This window comes from Lissotriton vulgaris, chromosome 5 (genome assembly GCF_964263255.1).
Source record: "Lissotriton vulgaris chromosome 5, aLisVul1.2, whole genome shotgun sequence".
In the NCBI taxonomy this organism is placed as follows: domain Eukaryota; kingdom Metazoa; phylum Chordata; class Amphibia; order Caudata; family Salamandridae; genus Lissotriton; species Lissotriton vulgaris.
Window position 1 is genome coordinate 1,756,958,765 of NC_141693.1, and position 12,525 is coordinate 1,756,971,289.

The 12,525-nt window shown below is 39.9% G+C and overlaps 1 protein-coding gene across 2 annotated transcripts; it reads left to right on the forward strand.

The window, feature by feature from the left end:
- The first annotated feature begins 469 nt into the window (after window positions 1–469).
- On the forward strand, window positions 470–9,169 carry LOC147717106 (uncharacterized). 2 transcript variants are annotated; one of them, XM_086924013.1, is made up of 3 exons: window positions 470–552; window positions 2,397–2,515; window positions 8,015–9,169. In XM_086924013.1, the coding sequence occupies exons 2-3, from the start codon at window positions 2,415–2,417 to the stop codon at window positions 8,661–8,663; spliced, it is 750 nt and encodes a 249-aa protein (XP_086780139.1). In that variant the 5' UTR covers window positions 470–552; window positions 2,397–2,414; the 3' UTR covers window positions 8,664–9,169. The 2 variants fall into 2 exon arrangements, with proteins under 2 accessions (XP_086780139.1, XP_086780140.1); XM_086924014.1 differs by having other exon boundaries at window positions 2,400–2,515.
- The last annotated feature ends 3,356 nt before the right edge of the window (window positions 9,170–12,525 follow it).

Consider the following 12,525-nt stretch of genomic DNA (forward strand, 5'->3'; position numbering starts at 1 on the left):
AAACCAGCTTCGTAGATCTAATTATCAGAGGCTCCTATGCTGTCAGACAATAAGGATGTTATGCAGCTACAGAAAGGCGTTCCTGAACCAGTATGTTTTAGAAGATATTTGATGCACACAAAAGAGGAGTGTTCCTTACTTTGTGGGAGTTGCCTGCGAAAGGTCTGTGCAATTTGCACTTTGTGAAAAGTGGTACAGTTTTATTTTAGTTTATTGTTATTAACATGTCACCCTCCCTCCCAGCGAATTCGCAAGGATGTCTAAAGTACATTAATTTTGCTTGGAGGTTTGACTGTTTCATGGAGGATGGTGACCGGTATGGTACACGCAGGAATATCATTTGTATGTCTTACGTGAGATGGGGATGGAACAAACACACAGGAAATGTAGTAATTTAGAAATAAACTTGGATCATAGGTTTCCTAACACGATTCTGCTTCCTCATTTTACTGTATATATCGCTGCATGTCTCAGCTTCATCACAGTCTTTCCTCGGTCACTGGTGGTCCTCCGATCCGGAAATAGTATTCAGAAGAACTTTCTTTTTAGGAGGTACAGTATGGAATCTATTTTTCTCGAGAAATTTACATTTTCTGCAACCTGCTTTTCCTCTTAGCTATATGTGTGTGTGTGTAATGGCTGTTGCAGACGCTGCTGAAAGCCAGGTAAGAGGTTTGTATGAGTGCATGTTCTTTTTGACAAAAACTATGTTTTAAAGAAGTCCCTGTTACCAGACCTAGGGTTAACACACGACTCTTGCACCAGTTACACATGAAAACAATGGAAAGCCAAGACTGGAAAAGAAGTGTTCGGTGACCTGTCATTATTAGGTGACCTGAGCAGAAACGCCCTGCACTGGTCCCCAGGACATTCATCATCACTCCATACAATATTATACGCAGCACCGAGGGAGTGGCGTTCCATCCTTCGATACTAGGTATGTCCATCACGGGCTGCTGTGGATGAATAATGCCCCCGAGTACTGTAGCACACATTGAAGTCCTGCAGTATTTCTGGAGTTCATTGACAGAGCAGCCCCAGGGGGTTTTGCCGACATGAAGCATGCTGTATATTAGTTGTTGCCGTTCTTTAAAATGCATTTTTTTTAAGAGAAATGCCCTTTCCCCAAACTTTAGCGGAGGGCGAAGAGCTCCCTTAGCGTCCTCCATCACTTGTTGCAGTACAGCGCTGTGTGAAAATATTCCAGGGCTGATAATAGTTCCTGGACCAACTCTGGGGCCAGTCTCGACGGCATCATTCATAAGCCTTTTGTTAGGGGATGGGGAGTGCTGCAGAGGGAAAAACATTATATTTTTCCTGCGATGCAGGACATCCTTGAACTGTTTCTGTTGAAACGTGGTGTAATATCTCGCGCCACCAAACGAGCCATCAATACATGGCACAGAATTAAAAAAAACTTTTTTACAACTAATATTTAAGTCGCCACGAGATACAGGTTTCAGCTGCCATGCTGGCCAGCCCGTTCTGCACTTTATTTTAAAGATATGTATATACATTTTCACACCCTCAGTGATTCACACATCATTCTTCTCACATGATAGGGAAACACTTTAATAGACAGACATTAAAAAATGAAAACTGTTGACAACATTCGACATACATACCCCTTTTAAATGCCTTTAATATTGATGTTTTCGAGTACCTGTGTCAGACTCTGTGATGAAACTTGCATAGGAAGGAGCTTAGATGATTCATTTGGTCTCAAACATTGCCTGCCCACCAATCAATAAACCATCAAGTGAATTACGGTGTGAAACCTGTGTTACCCTATAACCTAGCTGCAAAGTAACAGAGTGCCCCACAAAGAAGGGAACAGACAAGAGTTTACTGCCTGGCGTGAGGGAACAAGTGAGGTCAGTGGAACAAAAGGAAGCAGCTGGAGAGTAGAGAGGGGTCCCTCAGACAGGACCTACCATCGGGTGGTGGAGGAGGGGTGCACAAGATGAGCTGCGGCTTGAAGCGAGGGGTCTTCAGCTCCCTTACAGAAGGCAAGGTTGGGTGGACCTTCGTCTACAATGCCTTTATGTGTGATAGAGGCATGGTCATGTTGAGACCTCTCTGCCCACAACAGCACAGTCACTTGTGATCCCCAAGGCACAGCCCTCTCTTTCTCTCTCTCTCCCTCTCTCCCTCTCTCTCTCTCTCTCTCTCTCTCTCTCTCCATCTATCTTTCGTGTAGTCTCCAGAGATTATTTATAAGAGCACATTAAAATTCAAAAATCACAGTTGTGAGCTGTGTCTCATCCAATGTCCTTGTTTTATATGTATAAAGCTATATGTTTTGAATATTTCTTGCACTGTAAACCAAAAAACAGCCTGTTAAGTTGATAAATATGCATGGTTTCCTAAAAACATTTTTGAATTTTTTTAATTAGCAGGATTTCTGTTGAGACATGGGCATCCTTCCAGGCATCTGCCTCCTGGCACTGCTTTCGGTGAATTTGAGTCAAGCCACAGAGATTTCTCCGGCCAATCTGAACTACATTGTAAACCAGTAAGTACCAGCCTTGCTGCTCAGAAACTGACATGACTTAATGAAGTTACAGCTGATTTGTTTGTCGTGTATGTGGTAATAGCAGCATGAGATGTGTGGGTCAATGGAGACAGACGCTTAGGGGCCAAAACAAAAGGTAACATGACCACTTGATAACCGGGGTATGTCATGAAATATTTAAAATGGTGTGTTCACTGATTACAACTGATTATAATGCACAGAAGACGGTTATACTGACTCTAGAGTGCTGACCCAAATCCCACTCTCTGTATACAGTAGCCAGAAGGTTTTGTAGGCAGGTGTGCTATCAAGCCAGCCCTTAAAAGGACTCCCAATGCTATATACTGTTATTAGGCATGCAGAAGCAACAGATCATATTCAGAATAGTATTCACTAGCAATGTTTTTCTAGCATGGATGGAATTCCGCGCAATCGTTTTATAAACAGTCTTTTCTGCCTCACAGGGTAGATTCCATTGTGTGATATATACATAAATATATACATATACATTTATATATATATCTATATCTAAATATATATATATAAACATACATATATACATATATATATATATATACTATATAATTTTACCGTTTATGATCAACATGTCTCACTAGAATGTACTTTAAGTTCGGCCTTAACCCTGATACTTCTAAAGTATGATCCCATACTGAAGTAACTTCAGCTTTGAGAACAGCTTCTGTCGTGTACATGCTGGATTTGTGTCAATAGTGAAACAAAACATGCTCAGTATACATTTGAAATGGTTCCTTAGGCCATTTTTGAAAGTCAATTATTAAAAGATGAAGGGTGGTCTTTTAGTAAGAGGCAGGGTCTGCTTTGACGCTGGTGAGCAGCAACTTTAATGACTTTAGATACATTTGAGCTGCAAAAGGTTTTTATGATACCAGCTGAAAACATCCACACATCATTCAACACATGGCGGATTATATGGCAACTCCACATTTATGCAGGAAAAGTCACATCCGCAGAATCATGTTTTTCCTGGAGCCCTAATTATATTATGGATGTAGTGTTACTGGCCCATTTCTAGTGCTACAAAGTGCTGCATCTGGGAGCAGAAGTTTGCCTGAGGCGCATGCTCTATAATCAAGACAGTTGGCCATGGGGAAGAGACAACACGTTCGCAAAGGGTAAAACTTCAAGCACCCAAATGGATTATATTGGAGATGTTCAAGGCACAAGGAACAGAGGGATAGCAATTCACATGACATTTTCATGTTTTGAGGCAAAGTCCAACTCAATAGAGCATGGTCTTACTGTAAATTCTATTTCTTGAAAGCGCATCCTCACTCATCGGGTGTGAGTCTGCAACCCGGGTCTCTCTCATTAGGAGTGATTCTCACACTTTGCTGCAGACTGGCCAGCTGAGCGTATGTCTCACACCTTGGAGCCCAGTCTTATCCACTATTAGTCGCATTTCTTGGAACAGAGTCTCACTCATTGTTACTCTCACATCTTGAAGCACAGCCTCACTGATTCCAGGTAAGTCCCATGCATTCACACCCAGAGTGTCTGTCAAGATCTTAGAGCACAGATAATCTTCCTGTGTGCAAGTCTCCCACCTTGGTGTACATTCTCTTGTTGCTTGCAAGCCTCACTACGTGGAACACAATCTCACTCAGTGGGTGTGGGTTTACTCCTCGACTCAGTGAATCTTGTGCCTCACTTGCTGCGAGTGAGTTTCAGTGCATAATCTCATTCATTTGTTGTGAATCATCCACCCTGAAGTACAGTTTCACTCACTGTGTATGAGTCTCAGTTTCTGGAGCAGAGCCTCTCTCTTGGGCATTTGTAATGTTCCTGTGGACTTTAAAAGACCTGTGCATCAGAACCTTGGCCCATAAACCCTCAAATCTCCCTCCTGCGAGCTCTTGACATTAAGATCCCTGTTGAGGCCTCGTCTTCTACCCGGGTGACCATGATGGTCTACATATCTGGTGGGAAGGAATCAAGCAGATGAAGGGCTAGAGAGAGAATCTCAGGAGACTCTGGGCTCTATTCACATAGGCGAATCTGGCTGTACATGAATGTTTATGACCGAATTTACCGTTTATACATCAATCCGAAATTCACAAAGAGTTTCCTAGCAGGTGCAAACTCATTCACAGGGGAGATCAAAGAACACGAATGGGGACATCACTGCAGTTGTGAATCCTACTCATGGGGGGGGGGGGGGGGGGGGAGTGGTTGTTTTATGGAAAATGTTGCCAATGAAGTTTGTGTAAGCTCATAGACATTGGACGTTTGTGGACATTCACAAACTCATCCCTCTCTCTCTCATGAATTTTCTCGAGCACAGGGTTAAGCTAATCCCCTTTCCAGAGTTGGAAGGGTAAATGGCTCGACCCCAGTGTTGTTGAAAGGCTCTCTTCATGGGGAAACATGTTTTCCCATGGAAAAAAGAAGTGCAATTGCACAGGAGGCTACATTCCCCCTGTGCAGTTCACTGCTATGAAGAACTTTGCACAGAAGGAATAGAGGCCCTTAATGAAAGTTACATGAGTGACTTGAAAAGGCAGGGGGTGTTTAAAATGAGCATTGAATCCTTTACAGGAGGCTTGGCTTATGTATTTAAGGATGTACATAAAATATGTAAACTAAAATCCTGTGTTACACACCCAGCAGGCCACCTGAGCAGTGACTGGTTTGTGAAATGTATTTTATTTGATTGGTTGAGACTGTAGTCTTAACACCTTTATGACCCACTGCGAGGCACTTTCATTGCCATCAGCCAGAGCTCCACACCTCTCAATCGTGCCCGGTCATAAGTACCCACCCAGAACCTGAATTCACCCAAACACCCAAGACAACTCAATTCACAGTATGTGCTATACAAAAGTCAGACGTTGCATGTCAAAATACAGAGATGCAAATAGTCTTAGAGACTGCAAGATGAAATAAACAGTAGAGATTTAGGCAAGGGTTACTTTATTGACATTGATTACCTTAATGGGTTTAACAGTCATTGTTGAGAAATGGATCCATGTTTTTGTCTGTAAAGTCAATGACAAAATATAGAGCCTGATAAGGACCTGTTTCAAAGCCACCATACTTAAAGTCCTGCACAAGACATTCACAATAGTATGCTTGCAAACATGGTGTACCTTCTGTTCACACGCCTGGGAATGTTTGTGAATTCCTAAAAGTCTTACATGTGCACCTGCATATACATGTGAATCTATGGGTGAAGATTTAGGACATTCTTGTGACATAATTGCACCAATGATCATCACTTGAGTTGTAAGTTCCACCAAAGATGTGCAAATAGTGGGATTTGATATGGCTGAAGGGAGAGGTGGTGGTGTTATTGATGGTCTTACCACCCCAGTCCCCAGTAGTGACAATCACTGGATAAAGTGATAAGATATTCAATAAGCTTCTTTAACGTACAGCACAGACCCAGGATACAGGATAGGCGGCAACAGTGCAACTTAAACATATGTGCTAAATAATAGCTGGTACTGCTACCCATGTGCAACCTCTTCTGTGCAGCACTCAACCTTCTAAACATTTTGCAACATACAGAAGCAAAGAAATGTCATTGTCAATTATTGTTTAATGTAGCACACAGAAATGTGAGTGATAATTAATATCTTTTGCCAGATCCCCACACCTTCTATGACACAACGTTTGGGATGGTTGAGTGTGAAGGCCATTATCAAGGCCTTAGCCCTGGCCACAGTGCAGTGGAACACACTCTCTAATGGTGACTTTCTGTGGAAAACCTCTTTGGCTCTGTTAAACACTGGAAATACCCAGTACCCAACCCCTTCCAATCTTTCCATGGGTATATCAGTACATGCTTTGTAGACCACACACACATACCCACCATTCCCAATTATAGGCAATGACTAACGCAAACCTTTCTCAGCTGCCACTACTCCTGTACGCTCTTTCATACACTCATTTACTAATCCTGCACTCATTACCCCACTCTACAGCCCACAATATTCTACTTCATCACTCTGCCCTAACCTAACTAACACACCTCTCCATGTCTCCTGCTAATGTCTGATACTACCATAATGTACCAAGAAAGAGTTCTGGAGATACAAAACAATGCCATTTGGAAAAGCAATTCAGCAAATAGTGCTTTGAGAAGTTCACAGTATTCTGATTTATCGTGAAAAACGATTCAGTATCATTAGATTACAAAAAAAGTATGCATATGCAGTGCATTACAATGTTAACACTTCTCCTCAATAGCACTGCTAACTCTTCACGAACACTGCAATATCACCCCACACTCTTTGGAAAATATGTATCCTTGAAGTTCAGTGACATTGTGAGAAGTATTATGTTTAATTGCCTTCATTAAGAAAATACTGATAGTGCCACATTACAAAGCAACACATTCAGTTATTCAACTATAGTACCTGTAGACCATATATTTAGCATTTATCACCATCAGTTGACATATTTAGTAATCGTTCAGTTTGTAATATTCTAAAGACCTGCTACAGTTATTATGTTACAAAATAACCAATATTCACTCATCTCCATCATCATCATCTCCTTTTGCTTTCACAATGGGGAAGGAGAAAGGGTTACAAGGTGACCCCTTCCAATTTGCAAATGAGTCACCATACAAACTCGGTAAAAAGTAACTTTTCAATGTTTTTTGTCCCAAATATGGTGACAAAACTTTGATATATCACATATACATCAGGTAGAGAAGGGACACCCGCAACACAAATTAGTATTGTGTAGTAGTCCCATTTTAGAAGTAAATGTTTAGTGACTTCTGAAATGGGATTGTTAAATTAGAAAAAGCATGTTTCTGTTTACAAACTAGGAATCAGAGTATTTGTGACTGAAAAATGCTTTGTACAGCCAGTGGTGGCTGCTACTTAACGGCCGTGGAGGGTGGGGGATTCAGGGGGGTAGGTGGGGGAGCGGGAGGGGGAATGAAAATAAAAACAAACACTTACATGTGTGCCACCGCCTCTCAGCCCTCTTTGGCCGCTTCCAGTACTCCTGGGTAGGAAGTAGGAACAGGAAGCACCCAGGCTTGCAGACCCCCATAGCCAATCACAACACTGCTGATAGTAGCGTCGTAATTGGCCTGACCATCGTGGTTCAGTGCTCAGAGAGGGAGTGGGATCTTGGGCATGTTCTCTACCCAGGCTGTAATGCTGCCTGAGTGGAGAGCATGTAAAGTGCGCATGACTGTTTGGCCGGCCCGAGACGGCCTGTCAAACATCCATTTGCACTTAGTGTGCCCACCACTCCTACCCCTGTTCCACTGACACAATCCAGCCCCGCCTCGCCCTGAACCACCCCATACCAGCTGAGCAAGGACAGTAAAATTAAATAACAATGCGTTATTTTCTTTTTAGTTTTCCTTTTTCACCTGCTCACAGAGCAGTGGGGCAATGCTTCTGTGTACATCTAGGTCTAAGAGCGCATGACCTAAGAATTTACATGTATTTATATATTTTGAATCTAATGGCTGTGTTTTTTCTGTGTCTTCAGGTTCCATAATGCTGCTGGCGCACCATCCTCTACAGATAAAACGCTCAAACAGTTTGCCTTCCTCATGGTTCTCAACAGTACACAGTGTACTACTGGGATCAACAACTTTAATCCTTTAGTGAGGAATCTAAATCCCGAAGAAAACCGCAATTATATAGCCACTCAGCCGGCGAAAATGACAAATAAGGGCAAACAGATTTGCTGTTCCGAGACCAACATATTGTTTTCCTATGCACCAAACCAACGACCCGCAGCTCAAATATTTGCAAATCTACAGTCGGTCAGAAATACCCTCCAAGCTGCTGGTTGTGTTATTTTCTACACTACAAACACGCCCTGCAGTAGGCGGTGTTTCGGCCAAGCAGATTATGACATTTTTGCCCCACTGACTGCTGCCCCCTTCAGCACTTGGAAAAGTAACAATAACATTCATATGTATTTTCTTTATTCTGAACAATACTTGCCCACGAAAGACCTAACCACCGCCGCTGCATATGATCAATTCAAGCAGCTTACAACCAGTGGTTTCCAGAGGCTCAGCAACAACAATTTCTACTTGATCTACCGGTGTGGCAATAATCAGTGCAGGATCTGTCAACAGAACAATGTGTTCTGTCTGCAGTGGCAAACTTGGCCTCTGACTGGGTGAATAGGAAGAAGTAGTAGCTCAATTTAAGTCACTTCTCAGATAAAAGGGCGTATGGCCATCAGAGAAGGGCAAATTCTATATCTTAAAATCTGAATGGACAGTACTGTGCTTGCTTTGACAATCAATACAAAATTTAAGATTTGCAATATATAATATTCATAGGCATTAGTAGGTGATCCCAGGTGACCCAAACAACTTCTTCCCAGTCATGTTCTTTTAAGTGTTCAATGAATACTGGGATTTGTAGTTTTGGTTATGTTAATTAAAACCAATAGGACTAGCACATCTGAAAACAATGATTTGTAAATGCAAAATCGAGGATTGGAAATGGTTTTTCCTAGCTTACATGAAATAAACAAATGATGATTAAATATGAATAGATACATCATTAGTGCATTGTTGATCAATAATGCCAATATATATATCTTTGTGATTCATTGTGTCCTTTGGGATCCCGATTTTCGCCCTGTATCTTTCATTTAATCAAATAAAAGCCATTCATCTTGCCATGTTTCCATAGTCTCTATTTTATTTTATTGAATGCTGACTTCTGTAAAGGTATGCAAAAAAGAATGGTATAGGATCTAAGTTCTAGCCAAAGAGACACAGCAAACATACAATGGAATCTCTCCTACAAATTATTTACCACGGATGCAGTCTCATACAAATATATATCTCACACCTCAAACACTAAAGCATGCAATATTTCCTACAACAAATATACATACAACATTTGTGAATGTATCAAAATGTTAAAACAAATGATGGAAATATGTCAATAAAACATTAATCTGATTAAAGAATGAAGGGTCCATCAGAAGAGGGGAACATCAATGGGTAATTTCTTTTCCCCAATCTATGAGAATGTAACAATGGGCTGATGGGAAAAGGAAGTATCCTGGAGAGAAACTAACAAGTATGAAAAGGAAAACAAAATCCTTTAACTGTGTTTTTCTAAGATTATCTACTCATAATCTAGGACTTGTCAGTGGAAGAATTTGATAGATATTTATGTAAATAGAATGAAAATTATTCATTTATTATTAACTTGTAGTACAAAAGTATCAAAAGAGATATGCCCAGATAGTACATATACATCATAGACAGCCAGATACAAACAATAATACTTAAGAATTCAAGTGCCAGAAATAGCATATTACATACAAATAGCTTCTCCAACAAATTTAGAAATGGAGCACCCCTCACAGAGAATTCCTACGAACAATATGGAATTACTCAGACCAACAGACATGTAAGAAACACAGCAAGTAAGCTCTGGCATGATTTAAAGAACGAAACTATAAAAAAAGATTGACAGGGACTTGAAAAAAGCAAAGGGCACAAATAGAGAGGAACTTCTAGTGAAAAAATAGGAATAATAAATGAGAAATAGATGACAATCAAAAGATCAAAATGATTATGCAATATTCCAAAGCAGCTGCTCTACTAAAACGAATAATGAAAAAACCCTGGGGTGTCCTCAAGAATGACTTGGACATTGGTAGACAAATAAGCAATTCACCAACGATAACTTTTAGTAAACCAAAGAACATTACAGATAAATTAGTCAGAAGCCATTTCCAAAACCTAGCAACTAATTTGACATTGTGGAATGGCAACAGGGATTTTGGAAATGCAACTTATGTAAATCATATATAAATGGGGAAAACAGTATGGAACACCTGATTGAAAGTAAAAGCAAATCAGATGTAAAATTACAAGCAGAAGTAAATAATTTTGCCTGATTTACACAGGTAAATATTCTTGTGTATATTTATTCTTACACCAAGGTTTAACTGTCCATTTTTTGCTAGTCACCATTGTATATTTACACCTAGGTGTGGACTTACAGGTTTCCACTCCTTAAATGAGCGGGTAGAGCATCCTACAACAGAATTTATGAGCATAAAGTTACTACTCTTAGAAACCTTTCACTTGTTGTTGGACATCTCCCCTTCTAAGGGGCAGATCTTCCTATTGCAACATTTTGGAAAATTTATGAAGTTTGTTATTCTTTACAAAAATATTTATTGGGTAACATAAATGCAAATTATGTTAGATGTTTAATTAACCTTCAAACTAATAAAATAAAATGTTATAACACATTAACTCCTCAAATTAGATGTACATTAATTAATAAATTAATGTAAATAAATTAATTTAATGTATAAAGTATAATTTTTCAATAATAAATAAAAGTAATTACTCACCCGCTCTTTAATTTTGACTTTTATTATTTTTGAGGTTTTAGATCATATACCACATGCAACAGGTCCCTGTGCCCAACCTAGCATGGGTGGTCAACCCCTGCTTGCTATATAATATTTTCATATATGCCATCACTACGGGTACAGGGAACTGTTAGAGTGACATTATGTCATTTGAGAAGTCATCAATGATGTCATCAATGATGTCATTTAACATGTCATGAATGATGTAGTATGTAAGGTCATAAGCAGTCATGGCGGAGCGCAAGTTATAGTAAGCTCAGTGAACTACTTCACATTCCTCTCACATCAATTACCACACTACATTAGCTATAAGGAGCCACTCTATCGTGCATTGTGTTCTGAGGAATTATGTAATTTCAGATATCATAAGTCTTAATATGACTGCTAAGAGTTCACATGCTATAAGTTACAAAATATGCAAGGGTATAACCAGTGCATTGAAAAAGGGTGAGTCATAGTTATTTGTAGTGTGAAGAGTGACGCAATAAGAATGCGTAGGGAGGTGCACGGTGTACAGTTAATTGAAGGCAGTGCATAAATTATAATTGTAAATTCTAACTAGTGATGCGTAAATTACAAATTTAAGTTATAACTATAACTTTATAATTTCTCCAGTTTGTTTAGTTTAAGGTTTGTATATAAAGAATAAATGAAGGTTAATAAAACTTAGCTCTAACCTTTATTATTTTCATTGAATATATATATTACAGAGTGGCAGTACTCTGGGTTATTATACCAGAGATAGGAATCTCTCTGATTTTTGCTAATAACTTTGCCACCGTTTGACAAAACTCCACAAAACCTGCAGACCTACTGATACATTGGCGGATGTTACAAAGTGTTATGGTGATTTCTCAAGAGGGTGCAAAGAAAAAAGAGGGATCTCAAAATACATTTTTAACCAATGCATTATCTATAGACTTTTTAGACGGACGTAGGGCCAAAATGGCTGAACAAAGTTTTATGAAATTTGGCAGGAGTATAGATTATGGTCTGGAAAGGATCCTTTTTGCTATTTCGTGAAAATCCATTCAGTAGTTTTGGACTTATAAGTCACTAAAAAGTAGTGATATCTGAGGCAGCGGTATACAGCAGTATTTGTGCAGTAATTTTGTGGTACTTGAAGATGACAAGGCAATTTATGATTAGCTAATGACTGCCTTTACAAAAGTAAAAGGCAGCCATGTTGTTTTTTCCACACTTTGGCTGTGCTCTGGATTAAAACCTTAGATGTTTGTAAGTAGTAGGGCTTTTAGGTCGAGCGTAAGCCTTCAACCTCAGGTATACTTTACTGCACCTATCTGTGGGCTTAAAGCCATCACCCTGCTTCTTATTTGTTTGTTTTAATGTCCTTTAAAACCCTTGCTTGCTAGTGGTCATTCCTGCCTCTTTGTCCCTCTTTTTTTCCTCCCTGGTGCAGGTATCATTACGCGTTGTGTTTACCCCTTGCCGCTATTGCTGTAAGTAGCTACTCACTTCTTCCATAGATTCCTATCTCTCAGCAAAATGACTATACCATATGCACCAGCAATCCCGCTTCTGGGAATGCCCAGAGGAAAAGGGATAACATCCATGGCAGATCTAGATACCTGGCTTGTGGCAGGCATACACACGTTAGGCGATCTCTATCA